The sequence below is a fragment of the Hemicordylus capensis genome, chromosome 2 (genome assembly GCF_027244095.1).
Source record: "Hemicordylus capensis ecotype Gifberg chromosome 2, rHemCap1.1.pri, whole genome shotgun sequence".
Classification (NCBI taxonomy): Eukaryota; Metazoa; Chordata; class Lepidosauria; order Squamata; family Cordylidae; genus Hemicordylus; species Hemicordylus capensis.
Window position 1 is genome coordinate 309,126,765 of NC_069658.1, and position 15,286 is coordinate 309,142,050.

At 44.1% G+C, this 15,286-nt stretch overlaps 1 protein-coding gene across 3 annotated transcripts in view; it reads left to right on the plus strand.

Annotated features, from left to right (window-relative positions):
* Positions 1-14,526: 14,526 nt before the first annotated feature.
* The window catches only part of DCP1A (decapping mRNA 1A), a 56,976-nt gene continuing 56,216 nt past the window's right edge, over positions 14,527-15,286 (plus strand). The window contains exon 1 of one of the 3 annotated variants that reach the window (XM_053298365.1): positions 14,527-14,866. In XM_053298365.1, the coding sequence (XP_053154340.1) occupies positions 14,732-14,866 (135 nt within the window). In that variant the 5' untranslated portion in view covers positions 14,527-14,731. The remainder of the gene's footprint in view (positions 14,867-15,286) is intronic. The other 2 variants (XM_053298364.1, XM_053298363.1) reach the window with 2 other exon arrangements.

Genomic DNA, 15,286 nt, shown 5'->3' on the forward strand with positions numbered 1-15,286 from the left:
CACATTATTTACATAGCTGCTCTCAGAGATATGTAAGTATTGTGGCATTATTTCTCTATGCTTATAAGTTATGCAATTAAATATAGATTATAGTATATTTATGACAATGAAAGCAAGCATTGAATATCTCATCATGGGGGCTTTGAAAGCCCTATTACAGTCACATAGAACAGTACTTAGTCTTTAAATAATTATTTTTCATTATCTCAGTCTATAGGACAAATTCTTATTAGTTCACTAACAAGTGATTAACACATTATCTCACCCCTGTACCTGTTCCCTGGTTTTATTCTAGCAATGCATTAAGGCCTCATAGAGGGAACCATTTCTGTACAGAATATTACTTTAAGAAGTTCACAGAGTACGTGTAGTAGGAAGACATTTTAATATTGAATATGTTGCTGGTTCTATTTCCTTTTTATACCACTTCAGCTACATTAGATTATTAAAGAGATATGCCACCTTTTCATTTTGAAAATCAAAGGTTTTATGGGGGGTGGGGTTAAGAAGGGATAAAGAGAATGCAAATATCTATACAAATTTGAGAGAAAGTATATATAACATTCTATAACAAGTTCAATTTTCAAATCAATCATAAACTCAAAATATTATAATGCTGAAATACTACAATTCCTGTATTTATTATTATAGTCAAGGCCATTTAAATATACTTTCAGTCTGTGGGGTGTGTGTGTATAATTCATTTCCTCTAATAGTAATTGTAAGCTCCATGGGGCAGTGAAATGGGGCCAGTTACAAAGTAGGAGGTTCAGTATAAATGGGGGACTTTCCAAGTATGCAGAAAATATAACTTTGTAAAAAGGGAGGGGCGAGGAGACCCCCCATTTTCTTGATGAAGACTGTGCATGCACAACACCCTTAAGTATAAACAGAATGTTGCAAACAATTAAAATACCAGGCAATAATGAAATCAAAATTGGATGGATGCAGCCCAGGAGAGGCCAATTTTCCCACTATCATTCAACAAAGCCAACTTCCTCTTCTTCAAAAGCAAAAGAAAAAAGGAAAAGGAAAAGGAAAAGAAACTGTCCCAGATGGCACTGGGAGGCATGGTAAATAAAAACATCCCTCCCCAACTGCATTTCTTAGGCCACCTTCAGACATAATGCCAAATTGGAGGCAAACGTGTCAGAGGTTCGAGCTTGTGGTCAATCAAATGTGTGAAACCACAGTTTCATCACCCAACTGACCTGAGGTTTTCAACCCCAAACTGTAATTTAGTGTCCCAGGTTAAGGTACTCAGTTTGAGGGGGGTACCTACTTCAGTTCAAGGGGACTTAATTTATTTACTGTTTTCTTGTGAGCCTTTTATTTTTCACGTGCAGTTTGGCTGCTGCTTTCTGTTATCTCACCAGGGAGTGCTGAAGGGGGTTGTAAATCCTGTTGGGTGAGCCGAGCTAACAGAGTTACGACAACTCTATGCCGGCTGTACTTCTTGCTGGCCGCCTCTCTGAGCAGTTGCCCCACCCTCCGCAGTCTCTCTATTCCTCTTGCCATTGCCTGGCAACAGGGATGCCGCATTACCATGTCCCAAGCTTTGATGCATTTAAAGGGAGAGAACCATAATGAAGGAAGCCCACTCTCTACTGCATCTTATGTTCCCCACTTTACTTCACAGAAAGGGTGGGATGACAGGACAGTGAGAGCAGGAGAGGTCTCCAGCAATTAAGGACTGACGAAATATGCTCATGGACCCATGGAATCCCGGTGACACTAGGAACTGGGAAACTCGGGTGTTTCTCAACCAAGGTCGCACATGCCAAGAGAGTTATACCATTTTGCTTGGCAGAACTACCCAAGTGCCAACCCTGTGCATAAACCCGTGGAAACCCCGGCTGTGGAAACCTTCCTGTTGTGCAGGAAAAAGAAAAAGAAAGAGGCAACACTTAGCCTTGCAAATCTCCATTTGCTCAGATTACTTGAGCAACCCACAACATACACTTTAAGACACAGCCCGGCATGCAGGACCTTTAACTGCTGTTTCCATACAAGAGATGTTGACAGCTTCCACCCAGAAAAAAAGGGGAGGGAGCACATGCTCAAGGAACCCTTTCATTGATAACACACCCAATCTAGTGCGGCTGCCCAGGTGTTGTGTGTGGAGTCTGATCAGTCAGCAGGGCATTGATTTCCCTGGATCCCTGGGCAATGCTTGTATTATAAAGGGTCCCCTGGATGGTGCTACTCCACCACATTGCAAGGTATGCAAATTGGCCACTGTGGGGCATCCTGGGGACAGGGCACCCATGGATTTAAGCAAGCCCTGGTAAGGCTGGTGGCCGTGTGGGGCCAAAAACAAACAAACAAACCACCATGGATAGGTGTTGCAGGGAGACCAGACTATCAGCAGGAGCACTTGCACTCTTGGTTCGCAGCAGTCACCAGGACCGGGAAAAGTGTTGCTGAGGCACCCTTTCCTGGGGCTTGCAGGGATCTAGCAACCAGGCTGGGCAGCAACAGCCCTCTGGCTTGCATGCCTGTCATTCTCATGAGAGAGCGGTCCTTGGGAGAAGGGAATGTACATCTATTGCATGTTTTATCATCAAACTGGGCTTTTGAACCCATCCCTGTTCAAACATCATCTAGGTTTAACCCAGGTTCTGCTCATGAAGAATGGCCAAGATTGCATGCTTGTACCCAAGGGGAAAGGACTGGGTGCCCCTTCCCCTACAAACTTGTACCAAGAAAAGAACAGAACCACAAGAATTCTAAGGGCTATCTTTTAACCCAAACGTTGGGTTATCCCTTTGATGGTAGACTTTAGGAACATAAGAAGTGCCCTGCTGGATCAGGCCCAAGGCCTATCTAGTCCAGCATCCTGTTTCACCAGATGCCACTGGGGAGCCCACAGGCAAGAGGTATGTGCATGCCCTCTCTCCTGCTGTTGCTCCCCTGGCAACTGGTATTGAGAGGCATCGTGCCTATGAAGCTGGAGGTGACCCACAGCCATCAGAATAGTAGCCATTGATAGATCATTGATAGACTTTCATGTGCTGGTTTGCATGGTGCAGCACAGGTGCCATAGGAACATAGGAAGCTGCTATATACTGAGTCAGACCATTGGTCTATCTAGCTCAGTATTGTCTGCACAGACTGGCAGCAGCTGCTCCAAGGTTGCAGGCAGGAATCTTTTTCAGCCCTATCTTGGAGAAGCCGGGGGGGGGGGGGCTTGAAACCTTCTGCTCTTCCCAGAGCGGCTTCATCCCCTGAGTGGAATATCTTAAAGTGCTCACACATCAAGTTTCCCATTCAGATGCAACCAGGGCAGACCCTGCTTAGCTATGGGGACAAGTCATGCTTGCTACCACAAGATCAGCTCTCCTCCCCAGTTTGTTTGTTTGTTTGTTTTTACCACAAGACCATAGACCACAAGACCACAGACCATAGTCTGTGGCACCCCCAAGTTAGGGGGGCAAGGTTAAACATTTTGATACATAGACAGATATGTGCAGAGTTTGGTGGACCATTTTATACAATGGCCTGTCCTCATATACATATTCCCTCCTAGGAAGTAATCATGATCCCTTCCAGGAGTAACAGGAAAGTTGTGCCCATATCCATCCCCTGGTACCAGTAATTGTGCAAGACTGTGTGGGTGCAGGGCTCTTGCAAGGGGAGCCAGTGCAAGTAGTGTGAGGAAAGGGCCTTTTCCCTGACAAAAACTACAGCCAATGGTTGCTGCTTTAATGATGTTCTGATGCCTTGCCCACAGTCTGGTGATGTACATGGTATGGAGATTGCTGGGATGCAGCCTCAGCAGACCAGGGAGAGGGAGGAGTCCCTCTGCCCAGAAACCAGAGGTTGCGAAACTGCGGCTGGACAATCATCTGAGGGATGATTCCCAGGTTCACAGGTTAGCCACAAGTTCGTATACCCGAGGTTTCACACTATGTCCAATTGTACCCTTAGGTTGGGGGCAGCGGCACAGACAGGCTTGAAACATCCTCTCACCAATCTATAGCACCTAGTTTCACAGCTGACTGAAGAGTCTCCTGCACACATTTGTTCCAAGGACTGAGACAGTCCAGAAGCAGGATTATAAACACCCCTTGGTGCCTGGCTTAGTAATTATAGCCAGTGATATAGGGGTGTGCACAAAACCAGAAAAGCCAGTTCAGTTCAAGTAGAACCAGACTCAAACTGACCTGGGTCCCGTCCGGTTCTGTGCACACCAGAGCCGGGCCCAGTCTGGCTCTAGTCTGAACCGATTCGAGCCTGGCTCAGGGGCGGAGGACAAAGGCTTTTTTATTTTTTTTAAGAAAAAAATGGGGGACTTACTGCCATTGCCAGGCTCCAGGAGGAGCTGTCACGGCCATGGGGGGTGTCTCCTGATGTCCCCCCTCCCCATGCCAGCCTCCTGTGGTCATTTTCGGCCCATTACGGGCCGTTTTTGGCCTGTTTGGGGTCATTACAGGCCTCTCTGTGGTGACAGCAAACATTTTGGAGGCCGCCGCACATGCCCATTGGCCACCTGCATGGCCTGGGTCATGACTCGGCCATGCAGATGGCCTTTGAGCATGCACGCAACAGCATCCCCCAGAGCCAACAGCATCCACCAGAACACATTCAGTGATGAATATACACCTCACATTTCAGTTCTCATAACTAGATTTAATTATGAAATGTATTAAGAAATACTAGCTGGCCCAGTCACAGAACATCTACGCCTCTAAAGTGTGCCGTCAAGTCGAGTTCAACTACTGGTGCCCACAGAGCCCTGTGGTTGTCTTTGGTAGAATACAGGAGGGGTTTACCATTGCCTCCTCACACACAGTTTGAGATGATGCCTTTCAGCATCTTCCTATATTGCTACTGCCCAATATAGTAGCAGCAGGGATTCGAACCGGCAACCTTCTGCTTGTTAGTCAAACATTTCCCCACTGCGCCACTTAAGTTATGAAATGTATTAAGAAATACTAGCTGGCCCAGTCACAGAGCATCTGTGCCTCTAGTTATCCCTTTTTTTCTCCCTCCTCCTTCCTCCCCCTAGTTCTCACCCCTCCGCCCACTGCCGCTTTCTCTCTCCTCCCCCCCCAGCCACCACCGCTTTCTCTCCACCCCCCACCCCCTGGCCGCCATTTTCTCTCTTCCTCTAGACAGTAAACTCTCGCGAGAGCTGCCACACACAGAATTAGCCACACATACTTCTTAGTGAATTATATAGATAGATAATACTTGCTGCTTTATAGTTACTGCTTTTCTTTTCTTTTAATTAAGCGCCATACAAACATATTGTTGTGGATTTGCCTGATCAAGCTATGCTTGATTAAAGATTGTGATTTGGCAAAAGAAAGTTAATGTTACTGAATGGTCAGGAAATGTTTAGGGGGGTGATGGTTAGAAGATGGTCTCTGTGTTCTCTCTGGAATATTCCATATGTTCTGGAATGTTCTCTCTGGAATGGAGAAAGTCATCAGAGTTTGGAAAGGTGACACATCCACCCCTTTCTAGCTAATAAAGGTGGCTGATGCAAGTGCAGGGGCATATCTAGAGTGGGGCAGGCAGGGCATGTGCCCCGGGCGCCACTTGAAGGGGGCACCATTTTTTAAAATTATTTTTTTTAAAAAAAATGGCCACTGAAAACAAAATGGCCACTGCACATGCTCAAATGGCCTCTGTGAGACCCTAGGCGTCACAGAGGTGTCACAGAGGTCATTTGAGCATGTGTGTTGGCCATTTTGTTTTCAGTAGCCTTTTTTAAAAAAAGATATTTTTAAAAAATGGCCACCGCACATGTTCAAATGGTCCCTGCGAGGCCCTGGAGGCCAGTGGGGGAGGGGTAACCTTTGCAGACCGCCCCCCACGGCCTTTAGGAAGCCCCTCGAAGGGGCTACAGGTAATTTTTTTAAAAAACCAATATAATATAAGTCACTGTACACATATTCAGTTGGGCACTATGTACAGAGAATCAGGTCTTGTGAAGCTTATGAGCTAGGATTGTATTCATTTGCTCTTACTTTGTTTCTTGTGATAAAAAGTTAAATATGATGTTGTAATAATATGGCTATTAATGGTGAGTTACTAGAATATATTCCAAGCAGTGACACTATTTACTCTGCATATCCGTTAATTATTTTCAGAGTATCTAGGAAAAGTCAAATTCTCCATTTATTTTTAAAACGTATGTAATAGTGATGCTACAATGCATAGTAGAGAATTAGGCAGGCACTTCTGTTTAGTTTTCCAGGTACACCTCCACATAATATCTGGGTATTTCATGAGCCCCAGCATATTAAAATTCATCGTTTTGCAGCATTTTTTGGTCTGGCTACATCCACTGCTAAATAGTTTTTGAAATATTAAAAGATTAACGAGCTTGACTTGTATTTTTTAGCTGATATTATTGTAAAGTTATCTGAAAGATGGGTGTCAGATGTTTGGACAGGGGGCGCAATTTCAGTGCTTGCCCTAGGTGCTATTTTCCCTAGATACGCCTCTGTTCAAGTATGTGTGTGTGAGAGAGAGGGGAGGGGGCAGTTTTGCTATTTGGGGAATAGATTGAGAGCCAGAGCTAGTTTGTTTGTTTTTTTAAAGCACATTACAGACTATGTGCTTAACATTTCTGTACTAATTAGGAGGTGTGAGGATTAGGGACTGTAGTATGGGGGAATTTAACTCTTTGCCTTCACCATAGTCCCAGTGTGGACTGGGGTGCAGATTTTTTAATTAATATATAAAACCTAGTTCATCAGCTTCAATGATGTGTTCATTATAATGTGTCACTTTGCCCTGAGAAAAAGGACTAAGTGGACTGGAGCCATTCTTAAGACTGCAAGGGTGTCTCTCTCTGGAGATCTCATGTATACTGTGATGTGATGGATCTTCTGCCATGTAGGAATTCACATGCTGCTTGCCCCCACCAGTGCATTACTTATATATTTCTAAATAAAAGATTAATCCCCTCCAAAAATAAAACAACATACTGAAATCTGAAAAGCATTGCCTCTGGAACTTCTCACCTCTTGGCAGTAAAGTGGTGAGTTCACAACAAATATATTTGTAATCTTAGGTGGTAAGTTAGAACTCTGAAGCACCCCAAACTTATTAGTATTAATGTAATGAATAGGCTATTTTGAAAATACCCACGCTTCTTTGTAAGGAAGTATCAACAACCCTGATTTACAAGCTCAGCATAACATCTGCATAACTAAGATCTTAGCAAATAGCAAATAAGAACCCTGGAATTATTTCACAAAGGTAACCACTAAAAACAAACAAACCAGGAAAAAAAAACACCATAAAGTAACTCATATCAGTACAGCAGTCATTACTTATTTCCTAGACACTGTACTCAACAGAACCCTATTTATCTTCATCTGGAAAAGCTGCCTGCTTTGTAAACCATGTAAGAAAGCTGGTATGGCAATACATACCTGTAGAGCTTGGATTACTGGATTTTAGCATGCAAGTATTCAAAGCTCTCCATATATCTAGCGTGCATGGATGGTGGCCACTTTAAAAACAAGTATAATTATTTCTAGGGGGAAAACAAACATTGCAGAATTCTGTTATGCGGTGGTTCTCAAATATTAGATAGAAATGCACAGGTATGTGCTAGAGACCTTATGTGCAGAGGGCAGGATGGTGGCAATAGTACTGCAATAGTACATGCAATTATATGAACAGCTTCTGGTTTACATCAGGGGACTGAAAGAGGAGACCTGAACAAAGACAGGGAGCCAGGACAGTTAGCTGTGTTTCCTCAGAAGTAACTCTCATTGGTTTCAATTAGACTTGCTTCTAGATAAGTGTGCATAGGATTGCAGTGAAGTTCTTATGCTAGGAAGTATGAAAGTATTGAACCCGACTACTTTAAACTGTTTTTGCTCACTTTCTAAAGACAAAAGGCAATATTTTATTTTACAAAATGGTTATATTTATTATGTACGACACATGTTATGGCTACAGAGTTGAGGCTCCTTAGTACAGATGCAGAGAAGTCATATTGACTTCAGTAGAACTACTCCCAAGGTGAGTTATAATTTTAAGCTATATTACTTTTGATGAAGCATTGTAAATATCAACATCTAGGAAAAGGGATGAATACTGTAAATGAACAAAAAAGTTCCCATTGTAGTGCAGAGACTTCTATTAGTTAATGGATTATATGGAATTATTTTACTTGCACTAGAGAAATTGGCTGCTTCCTCAACATGCTTATACAAAAAATCAGCACAAATTGCATCTCTGGTTGATTATTTGTATTAATGATAGGGTGCCTTATTTTACCTTGTGCTGCCTTCAGAAAAAAAGAGTCCTTGAGAATAAAAAAAGAATACAATTTTTGAGGCACACATTTATGGATGACAAAGCTTTACCTGTGTGATTAAACCACTTACCGTCCTCAAATGGAAGATGTCATATTCATGAGGCAAATTCCTGCAGTTTGTGTGTCTCCAGATGGCAGGCCGATACTGCCTTTCCAGAAAAGTTGCCACCCTTGCACAATCCCCCGATGAAATGGCATCCCATGTCAGAAGGATGCAGGAGATTGGATTACCTGTCTGCACCAGATCATTTTTTTCTAGGAGATAATCCATAAATTATTAATCCTTCTAATGTTCTTGAGCAATGTAAGGAGGGCTGCCTGTGACCTATTTCAACCTTTCCTACTGCCGTTGTGCGAACAACCTCGCTACAGAAAGAAAATAGGCTGCTCTCAGCATCTGTTCTCATTGGATCATCAAAGTCTTGTATAGTCCTTTTCTTTCAACAATGACCACTTCACATCTGTTAGCTGCACTTTAACTGGTGATAGAAGTTAAATCCACAACTATTTGAGAACATACAGAAGAGTAAATGGTCTTTTATGCCGTTATACTTGTACTTTATTAAATTACATGGTTTCAATTATTCATAGTTTCTTTAATGCTTCCCGTTCCATATAATTTCCTAAAGGATTTTACCAGCTTCATAGGAAAGAACAAAGAGTGTATCGATTCACATTACTCTCCCCACACTTTTAACTTCCTGGGAGGCCTGGAGGTATGCAAACGTAAGGATAAAACAGAGGAAGGGATGTTTTAAATTAAGACACTTAAACAATGTACTTAAGTAAGAAAATTATTGTACATTATAGACTGTTTTCAATTTTACCATCTATCATTTACAATGTACTTACTGTGTAAACTGTAAATAAAGATTGGTTGATATTAGCCCTTAGCAAAAGTAAGAATTTCTAAAATTATCACAACTGAAAGGCAGTGATACTTCTTACACTGAATTATTGCATTAAAGTCATTCGAATAGATGTATTTTGCTGCTTATGCTAACTTTTATAAGTGCATTTTATAATATTTTCCCAACAAATATTAAAGCAAAGTTTTGTTAACATTCTGAGTTCATGAAATTAAACAAGAAATCTATTCGAATAGTGGCCTGAGGCATCAGATAGTCACCATTGTCAATAAATAGACTTACATTTCAGCATCATAATGTTCACACGAACGGGATGGGTGGGGTAGGGTGGAGGGAAGGCTTTGTTTCACTCACCTTCCCCCCAGATGATTGGAAAAATATTGCTGGGAGCACTGTCTGCACTTCCACACGAATGCGCCCCCGCCTCCAGGTATCCCACAATGCACCGTGTGCTGAGCGTGGTGCATTAGGGGATCTCCCCCAGGGGATGGGCACTCTAGATGCTCGTCTCTGTGTCTCCTTGAGCTGAACACAGGAAGTGTTCAGTTGTGTGTTTCCTCGAGACACACAAGCAGGAAGCCTGGTTAAAGGGAACACTTACTCCCTTAATCTCAGCTAAAAGCCAGGCTAGGCTGTGCTGCCCTGCTGGAATCAGGCCCGATCCCTGTGGTTCTCACGCGCACCCTAAACCAGGCTGGGCTTTCCTAGCTTGGATTAGGCTGCGTGTGAGAACATCCTTAATCTCTTTTAATAACCACATTTCATACCTTTTTAACAGCTTTCATCAATAGCCCGCAAAATTATGTTCTCCCTTTTATTACTCTAGTACAAGTATAATGTAGTATTTATTGGTAAGGGAAAGTATGGACAGTAGTGATAAGAAACTAGCTTGCCTTGGCCTAAAAATGTATGCTATAAAGAAACAGAATGCCTATCTGTGGACCCTTGTCTGCTTACTGTAACTGTTAGTCATAGACAGTTCCAGGCACAGGTGTCTCACAGATCTTACTTGCTGTCAGGTAATCACAGTTTGGGAAGTATAACCCAGTATGTCAGGACAGGAGGATTTCCATATAGACCCAGGAAGCAAAAGGGATAGTCAGTTATGGGTACACTAAGAATGTGGAACCTGGATCACAGGTGAGCCATTCAGCAAACATGTTAACAAACTGTACCATATTTGCATAAGGGTTCTGATGAGGAAAAGGAGTTCAAAAGCATAAAGACAATTTGCGTAATGGCCAACAGTCCTTCTTGGGAGACCTGATGGTGTTCCTAAGAACTGATGACTTCAGCTAGCTCGGAAATCAATTGCATTTACTCTGCAGATGTCTGTAACTGAAATCTTCAGTGAACAAGTTGTTCTAGTAAGAAATAATCAGCCTGCTTTCACTGTGTCTACAACTGGACTAAATTTGATTCAGATTGAGGCCCACAAGTTAGATCTCTTGCACCTCAAATGTTCATGCGTCTGCCATCTTGGATCGAGGTGGATGACATCATTAAAAACGACACCATTGAGGTATCCCTGTGTGTCACACACTACAACTGTACCAAATTTGGTTCAAATCGGTTAGACAGTCCTCAGGTTAGTGCACTTGTGCCTCAAAAGTTCACGTCCACTATCTTGGATGACATCATCACAATTTATTTATTTATTTTTTATTTATTTTTGCATTTATATACCGCCTTTCGTTAAAAAGACAACCCCAAGGCGGTTTACAAAAGTTAAAAACAATAGTGGATGATGTGGATGACATCATCACAAACTAGACCATTGGGACATCCCTGTGTGTCCATGTAGCAAATTGGTTCAGATCAGTTAGACTGTCTACATGTTAGTGCACTTGCACCTCAAAAGTTTACGTCTGCCACCTTGAACTGGGTTGGATGACATGTGTGTCCCTATGTGTCCCTACAGCTGTAGCAAATTTGGTTCAAATCGGTTAAGCGGTTCACAATTTAGCCCACTTGCCTCTAAAGTTTACGCGTCCGCCATCTTGAATCGGTAAGGATGGCATCATCACAAACTATGCCACTGAGGTGTCCCTCTGTGTCACTCACTGCAATTGTACCCAATTTGGTTCAATGGTGATTTTTCTGTATTAGAATGAGTAGTTTAATAAGCAAATAGAGAGGTTATTCCCATGATCAATGGAAAGCGGGCTTTTCCATTGATCGTGGAAACCACTGTGCTCGCTGGCAAGCCCAGTCCTCCCAAGGTGGCTAGCCCGCCTAGAACACCCTCCCCTTAAATAAGGTTAATGGAGCAAGCGCTCTGTTAACCTCATTTCTTTGCTCGTGTGTTGCCACAGCACACAGCGACACATGAGTAGACCCCCGACCGGAAGGTTGCAGCCAGCCTCCCAGGCTCGGGAAAGTGGGCTAAGTCTGCCCTCCCCGCAGACCCAACAGAAGCTCTTCTCACAGATCATGAGAAGAGCTTGAGTTTCAGATTGCCTCTTTCCAGGGTTGTTGTTGTTATTATTATTATTATCACTACATTTATATCCCGCTCTAACTAGTTCATTCTTTCCACTAAGCCATTCCCTCAAGGATGGTACAAGGCAATAGTCATGTGTTTTATGGTTATGCAAATATTGCTCCATTTCAAATGAGGTAAGTTGTGTCCCATGGTTAGTCACTATTTGTTTAGAAAGACCTTCCCTTGCAAATACTGCAGCCATGAGTTGGATCACCTTTTTTGTAGTAATGTTGTCAGCAAATGAAACGTCTGGCCACTTGGAACAGTTATCCACCATCACTATAACAAATTTGTGTTTTGTGGTTTGGTTATCAAAAGGTCCCATTATATCCAGAGCAAGTTTTTCCCAGGGACCATCGGGATACTCTACTGGAGTCAAGGGGGTGGTAAAAGTCTTCTGCCACATACAGAAGCTGTATGTATTTGTCACATACAGCACAAGCCACAGAGTGCCTCATTACATTTTCAATGTGTTTGTCCATACCTGACCACCAAATTTTTTTATCTGATTCATCTTTTAGTCAAGCTCATGCCCAGGTGACCTTTGTGGGCAATTTTGATCACTTTTGCTTGTAAAGAGGTTGGCACCACCAAACGATCAGTCCTCAGCACCAGCTCATTGAGAAGGGACTGCTCACTCACTACATGCATGTATGGTTGAAGATGTTCAGGTACCTTGTTTTTTTCATGGTCATCCATTAGCTATGTAAGGTTTAAGTTCAGTAAGCACTTAATCAGCACTGAGGGCTTTCCATTCAGAAGACGTGATCACTCCATGAGTGGAAGAAGCTATCTGTGCAATTGCTACTCCTTTTTTACTGGGATCTCCTCTTGGCCTGGAAGTGGAAGTCAAGATAAACAATCTTCTGTTGTTTACCTGGCAGATATTCCACCTGGAAACCAAAGTCCATAATTCTGGTGATCTACTTGGCTACTCTTGGGGTTGCTCGACTTGATCCCCAAGTAGTAACTAAAGCAGATAGGGGTATACGGTCTGATTGTAAAATGAATTTTCTGCCCCACAAGTAAGTACTGAAGTGCCTCATTGCCCAGAAACAGGCTAGAACTTCTTTTTCAATGGCAGAATACATCTAATTTAATGCAGTAAGCACTAGCAAAGGCAACTGTATCTTCCCTGTCCCCTTTTTGCTAGGTCAAGGCATCGCCCAAACCATATTCAGAAGCATCAGTGGTTATAACAGTGTGCCTGTTGCTGTCAAAAGTGAGAGCAGGGCTTGCAGCAATGGCCGAATTGATAGTATGAAAAGTAGCCTTGCAGGATGCATCCAAGTTAAATGCAACATTCGTTTTAAAAAGAAGATGCAAAGGAGTAACTTTTGAGGCAAATTGTCTAACTAATTTAGAGTAATACTCACAGAATCTTAAAAATGATTGAAGTGTATCCTTGTTGTGTGGCTCCAGCCTCTCTAGTTGTGTGGCTCCTAACCGTAACCCTAACCCCAGGAAGGGTCCCTTGGCAACATCCTTCCCGGGAACAGAGACTATAAGCTCCCCTTAAAAGAGTCTGGTCTCCCTGCAACACATCTCCATGCTTGGTTTTGCTGCTCATGGTCACCTAGCTGGGCAGGGACTGTTCTAATCCACAGGTGTTCCATCCCAGAGTGCCCCAGGGTGGCTGGTGGGGTGTGCCCAAATCATGGTTCAAGCACCAGTTCAAGCGCCATTCGAGAATGTGGAGCGGGAGTTTTAAGAAAGAGCTTCCTCATGCAGCTTCCAGCTGGGATGGCACTTAGCCCAGCATGCACATGGCACTAGCATGCACATGGCACCTGTGCATGCTCCTGTGCACATGCCCGTGCAGGGGTACTTGGGCTGAGTGCTGCCCCAGCAGGAAGCTGCATGGGGTGGTGGAGAGAAGGTAAGGACCTGCTCTCTTCTTTCTTAAAGCTCCTGCTCCCCACTCCCAAGCAGTACTGTTCTAACATTGGGCACACCCCCAATGTTAGGAGTGCTGAAGGATAAGCAGCCTTTAGGTTTGCGTGACCTACTGTGTTTTGGCAAGAAACTCCACATTTCACTAACTGTAGTCAAGTATAAAGCAGCATATACGGATACAAATAAGACAAATATTTATATACCACTTTTCTTTTCAACAGAAGTTCCCAGAGCAATTCACATCGAAAAAGAAATACTAAATAAATGAGATGGCTCCCTGTCCCCAAAGGGCTCACAATCTTAAAAAAAGAAACATAATATAGACACCAGCAACAGCCACTGGAGATATGCTGTACTGGGGATGGAAAGGGCCAGTTGCTCTCCCCCTGCTAAATAAAGAGAATCACAACTTTTAAAAGGTGCCTCTTTGTTCAGTTAGCGGGGGAATACCATGTACATTTAGAAATTATAAAGGCAGGTTCACACATTAGAGCAGCAAGTAAATACAAAAGAACCACCGGTGTCAGTGGGTGTGTGCTCCCGCTTCTGTCACTGCTTCTGTGCCATGTGAACTTGGACGTGTTGTGTGGAGAATGTTGGTGAATTATGGGGCAGAGGTGGGTAAATCCCTCCATGCTTACTTGCCACCATTACGTGTGAACCGGCCCTAAGACACAGGATGCCTCTGAGCACATGCTCAGCTCAGGAATGTGTTTTCAGTATAGGAAATAAGCTCCCAATCCTTTCACACAAAAATTCACTCCCGGTTTCCCTTTTTTCTTCCCAGCAACCTAATTTAGGGAGAGAAAAAGACTTTTTCTTATTTCTATTGTTAAACAATAGCCATCAAACCCTTGCTGCTTTTCTGCAAATGATTCAGATATCTACCCCGATCTACTTTCTGTCTGTCCCTAGAGACAGGACGGAAGATGAAGCTTCTATACTGGGGCAGCCAATTTACTTCTGGGGGCTGTAAACCCAGAACGCGAAGAATTAAGGCAGGCGCAAAACAGCATTCAGATCCCTGAAGTTCCACGCTGCCACGCCGGAACCGAAGGCACAGGGCAGCAGTTTCCGACCGGCGGAGGGGAGCATTGCGCACCTGACTCCGCGCTGCTCGCTTGCTCAGCTTCCCCCTCTTTTCCTCCTTCCCTTTTCCACGGCTGCTGCTGCCGCCATCCCGGATCCAAGATGGAGTCGCTGAGTAAAGCGGGTCAGGACATGAGCCTGGCGGCCTTAAAGCAGCACGACCCTTACATCACTAGCATCGCCGACGTGACCGGCCAGGTGGCCCTTTACAGCTTCAGCCCCAAGGCCAACGAGTGGGTGAGTGACGGGGGCGGGAGCCCTTTTCCCCCCTCCAGCCAGGGGCCCTCCCTCGCCTCGTCCGTAGGTGTCCCCCACTTCTCTGGCTGCCACAACGCCCCCTCCCCAGTGCAAAGTGTCGTTGTGAAGTCCGGCGCGCAGCGCCTCTTGCCGCCCGTGGCCTGCAGCTAGGCATAGATACACACTCCGGTTATCACTCCACGTTGTGCTTCCCTCTTACCCCCGGAAAGAGGAGGGGCCGCTTGTTTCCTGCCTTTTCCCCCTACAGCTCTGGGAGTTTGCCCAGAAGTGTTCGTTGGGTAGGGAGAGAACATACGGAGTGCCACTTTGGAGGAACAACATCCCCCCACCCCCACCCCCTTGGCTTGTCACAGCCCCTCTCCTTGCTTCAGCCAAGAGAGACACTGAATTCATACTGAG